General features: G+C 40.0%; 1 protein-coding gene across 1 annotated transcript; it reads right to left on the bottom strand.

Annotated features, from left to right (window-relative positions):
* Positions 1 to 697: 697 nt before the first annotated feature.
* On the bottom strand, positions 698 to 2,041 carry fjx1 (four-jointed box kinase 1; the record flags this gene model as incomplete). Its single annotated transcript, XM_079803606.1, has 2 exons — positions 698 to 1,939; positions 2,027 to 2,041. The coding sequence occupies 2 exons, from the start codon at positions 2,039 to 2,041 to the stop codon at positions 698 to 700; spliced, it is 1,257 nt and encodes a 418-aa protein (XP_079659732.1).
* Between the last annotated feature and the right edge of the window lie 3,185 nt (positions 2,042 to 5,226).

Below are 5,226 nucleotides of genomic sequence, written 5' to 3'. Positions count from 1 at the left end.
CCTAAGAAGCGAATGAGGTCCCGCACTGACACTAGGGGGATAAATTAAATTGAACATATTAAATTGTGTGAACTTTCTAGGTGTTACAACTCACCACACTAGTGTGATTTGTCTGACATTCATTAACAGAATTTAGGGAACGTTTTTTCACACAATGTTTGGGACAGTGCCAAAACTATTTTGCTACACTTCCCCAGCTTCCCCTAATCATCAAAACCCTATCAACACATGAGAAAGAGAATATATATTTAATGCAAGTAAGATCCATCTTTTATTATTATTATTATTATTATTATTATTATTATTATTATTATTAGTAGTAGTAGTAGTAGTAGTAGTAGTAGTAGTAGTATAACCAAATTGACCTTGCTTCCTGGCCAAACTGGTGTGTTTAAAAGCTGGTCTCTCAGTCTTGCCAGCTGAAAAAAATGCTCCCTTCTAAAACCACCAAAAGAGCAGCCTGGGAAAAAAAAAACACACTCGCTTGTTTAAGATGTTTTTTTCTTCACTAGGAGAGGGAGGATGCATAGACTAAACAACAATAGCTTAATACCCCTATTCTGTCACGTTATAGCCATTAAATCTACAAAGCAGGAATGACACGTATGATAAAGTAAACAGTACAGGCAGCAACGAATATTCATAGATCAATGGTAGCAGCTACAAAATGGAAACACAGAGCTGAGCTCCCAAATGTCTACATGATTTCTGTGCACTGCTTAATATGTTTGTAAACGACATCAATCCTGTTCTGCAATGTAAGCGCGTGCTCTTCAGACAGAGAGCCCAGCTCGCGCGCCAGCGGTTCCCTCGCGCGGTACAGTTCACACAGCAGCTTTGCGCTGTTCCCGGAGTGTTTCATCTCAGATATACGGCGGACTGTACTTCTCCGAAATATGCACGACGAACTTAGCAGAATTGTGTGATATGGTTCCCACAGGCCAAGCACTCTGTATCCGTGAATAAGCCCTGCCTCGTTATCAATAAAAAGCAAATGTCCATGGATTGTTTTCAGAAGGTTATTAGTGGTCCTCTCCATTACGCGCGCGTCCCATTGGAGACTGAAAATGTGACTGACAATTCGATCAAAGTTGGCTGTTAAATAATCAAATAAGATCAGATCACTCCACTGCATTAATTCAACCAGATATGATACAGTCATGTTCGATATAGTCTCAGCAGAGAGTTGCAGACATCCTCCTTGTTGTTTTCGTAAATGTAACGGAATAAACACTTCGGTCACATTTGGGATGAACTCAGTGAGAGACACAATGGCGTTCGGCGACCATTCTAACGCCTCGATGTTTCCCCGCACACTTGCCCACTGCTCACTGGACAAGTTGAGTTTGGAAAGCGCCAAGGGCGGAAGGTTGGAAATCCCAAGCAGTTCCGCCAGATAATACGAGAGCGTTTCGCCCAGCACTTGATCCGCGTCGATGCCGTACCGCACGCATGCTCTCGTGCCGTCGGCGAAGGTCGCGAGACGGTTTGTGGGTCTGCCGCAGCCCGCTTCCAGCACAACCACACGAGCGTCCCGAACCCGATCTCTCCACTTCCTCTCATGCTCCACGCCAAAAACACGAGTGGAGAGACCTTCCAGCCACGCGCTCCAGAAGACCCGGTGCTCAATCACGTTATCCAGAATGAACGGGGAGCGAATATGAAAACTTTTCCCACCGCGCAACCCTGCGTTCCCTGGAGCGTGTCTTTTAGAAACATTTAATTGCTCGTTTGCAAAAGAGAACAGAACGCCAGAGCCTCGTTCGGTGGTTTGTCGGACAAATACGGACCAAATATCCAACTTAACATTTCCTATCCAGGTAACTATTCCAAGCCACATACAAAGTGACGCGCATAATTTCACCTTGCCGGCTTTCATGATTTCAAAACGCAGTTTAGTCCATTTCGCTTTACATTTACATCTTCTTACACGGGTCTCCTATGTTTAAAATATAATCATTATGAATTCTCATCTCCAGTGCGGTGTTCCCTGTCTCTCCTCCCAAACTCTTTCTGTGTTCAGTACAGCATACAATCGCATAGACGCGAACCATGTGACCAGATCATGAGACTTGACAATGTCGTTTCATATTTCTCTAGGGGGGAATGCGAATGAAGAAAATTGATGTTAGACGAGAACTTTTAAACTTTTCTGCTAAATGCACAAGTAACTTCGGAATTTTATAAATTTACAGACGTGTCTTTCAACATGAGCTGCAGTATTTATTTACATAGGGAGTAAACGCCTCAGACTGAGGTCTCTATAGCGACATATATGCGTTACATGGCGTGATTAGTTGTTCTTACTTAAAGGTGCACTCTGTAATTTTTGCAAATCAAAAAGTTTTACACATAAAGAAATTACCAGCACTTGATTTGAATGATGCACACTCACATGAGCTGAAAATTCCTGTCATATATAGACCATCAAAAAAGGCGGTAACGCTTTAGATTACGGTCCGGAAAGTACTATGTAGGCTATAAGTAAAGCGTAACAGCATAACTTTCGGTAATAATAGTGTACTATAAAGTAAGTACGTGTAGGTATAAGGGAACAATATGTAATATTGGGGGAATAAAGGGGTATCAGGAAAATTTACAAATTATTTATACTGTAAGTATTTTTTAATTGAGGGGTAATTATCTGTGTAGTCACAGGGTAAGTGGTGTTTGTTATTCCGTGCAGTTACAGGGTAAGTAGGAATCTACGGGCTGTAAATTAAAGTAATTTCCCAGAATTCCAGATGAAACAAGTTACAAGTTGTATCCAGGGCCAACGTGAATGACGGGGCAAACGTGAATGACGTTCGGGACAGTTAACAGGCCAGCGCGACATCATCACGAAAGTTTAAGAATTGCCTATTTGAATATTCAAGCACAAGAAAAAGCAAAAGGGAGTTATAATCGTTACTCACCAGCTGTGGTAGGAAGTTTAAACCTCTGAAACACGCTCACAGAAAGCTGTGTCTCAGACAGCGAGCGAATACTGTAATTAGCTCTCGCTTGTCTTCTTGCGCTTGAACAGATATATTCGCACAAAATTATTTCAAAAAACGCCTGTCTCAGCGAGTGTCCTAGTAAACATTGTTGGTTTTGTCTTAAGTGGATGTAAACAGTTTGAGAAAAGCAACGCATGTGTATCAGTATCAGTATATTGGATTCGTGCATTTGCTCTTAAAGTGACAGCAGCCTAATATTCCTGCTGCTGTCTACATTTTTAATGTTAAAGCTGGAGTCCGTAACTTTTCGCGTTCTAGCGGCTAATAAACAGAACTGCAAGCGTCTTGCGGAAGAACATTGCAGCTGGAGCTACTTCTCTCTGTTTATGTCTATGGCGAGTCACGCAGGGACTGTGCTCCTCCGCAGCGGTTCCTACCAGACCGGTCTGAAATAGTCCCACTATAAACACTTATTATAAGTGTACCATAATGAGTCAGGGTAAGACAAAAACATGGTTTGGAAAATGGATTCATGTTGTACATTCTCATTATATAATTTTTGTAAATCTTGAACACAAAAAAAGTTACAGACAGCAGCTTCAATCAAACAACAAAAGGACAAATAAAAAAATCACTCACTGCTCTTGACTGAATAACTTTTGAAACGTTAATAAGGATTCATCTGTTTAGTTTAAACAGTGAAGATTAGCCAGTGTTATTTTACATTTGATTACTTTATTCAATGTCTCTACCTGAACACTACTGTTACTTGTCTTTAATGTTTTAAATGTATATTAGTATAGGCTGGTAGTTTTAGCTATGGTAATGCAATTGGAATAGATAATTGCAAATTTTCACTTGTTGGTGTCATAACTGGCTGTTTAAAAAAAAAAAAAAAAAACATTTTAATGGCCAGTAAAAATATGTAGGGGTGAATTCAAGGTGATTGGGACACTTTGTGCCATTGAGATGACTTGGAAAAAGTATCCCAATCACCCTGAATTCACCCCTATGGCTTTGTATAGCATGTATTTATTGTACATAGCAGTTGTTTGGGTTTATTCTTATGTTTTGTTTAGGCTGCTTCCGTGCTGTTTCCAATTTGAATGCAAGTCATGTCGTAACAATGAACGCCTGGTGGACTTGAAGGCAGCATTACTACTAATAATAATGATTCATTTATATAGTGCTCTCAGCCGCAGTGCTCAAGGCATCAATGCATATAAACAAAACAACACTCTATAAAAGTCCATAAAAATAGGACACCATGTACACGTTAATATGAAGGTTTTCATAGTTATATGAAATTTTCCGTATATAGTGTTTTACCCGTATTTTAATATATACATTGTGTTGTGTTTTAGGGTTAAAGGAAATGCCTTTAAACTTCATGGATAATGTCCATGGCAGAAAATTACAGTACTGTTTCTGTTTTTTCTACAAATAGTTTTTTTCTTATAGCAAAACAAATCATATAGCCTAATATAACAACAAAAGTATAAAATGTAGTGTACATACAGCAAACACAACATTACAACTGAGTCTGAGTCAACAGGATAGTCCAAAATTATGGTATGGATAAGTATGTGTGCAATCCACCAGACAGTCCAAACACAGTGAGTTTGAAAGGAAACATAAAATGTCCAAACAAGCATTCCTTGCTAGAGTCAAGAGATAAACTGCAACAATCTGCAGCTCTCACACCACAGATTGGGAATAAATGTCGGGACATCAAGTGCCAAGCATAAACACATGATGGTCACAGCTGCCACACTGCAAAATGCGTCCAACTCAGCCACTGCAATGAGAGAACTCGCACACAGACCAGTGAATTGTCATGTGCCAGCACACACTAACAACAACATGTACAGAATTGCTGAGATTGACTCCAAGAATGATAATTATATGTGTTGTATGTTGAAAAGTAACAGAAGATAAACCACTTGTTAAGGTTGTGAAGTGGCAGCAGTAAGTAAACAAACCTCATGCATCCATTCCAGTAGGTGTCAGTATAAAATCCAAGAACCCTGGTAGTATTGGCACAAGAAAGAGCCAGCTGAACATAAACACTTACTGAATGCACCTTTAAATAACACAATTTATTATTACAAGGTATTTCTAGCATTTAAAGACCAATGCTGGTGACATTAAAACTGGTTTGTTTTGACTGTTTTGACTTGTTGCTTGAATGCACTGCCAGACATACAGCTGGTCAGCTCATGCTCTCAAAATGTCTGGCATGGAGCATGAAAAGCTGCAGGTGTTGTGCCTAAATCCTCCCCCTGCC

This window comes from Gobio gobio (assembly GCF_949357685.1).
Source record: "Gobio gobio genome assembly, chromosome: 2".
NCBI classification, from domain to species: domain Eukaryota; kingdom Metazoa; phylum Chordata; class Actinopteri; order Cypriniformes; family Gobionidae; genus Gobio; species Gobio gobio.
This window is presented reverse-complemented; position numbering and strand designations above follow the sequence as displayed.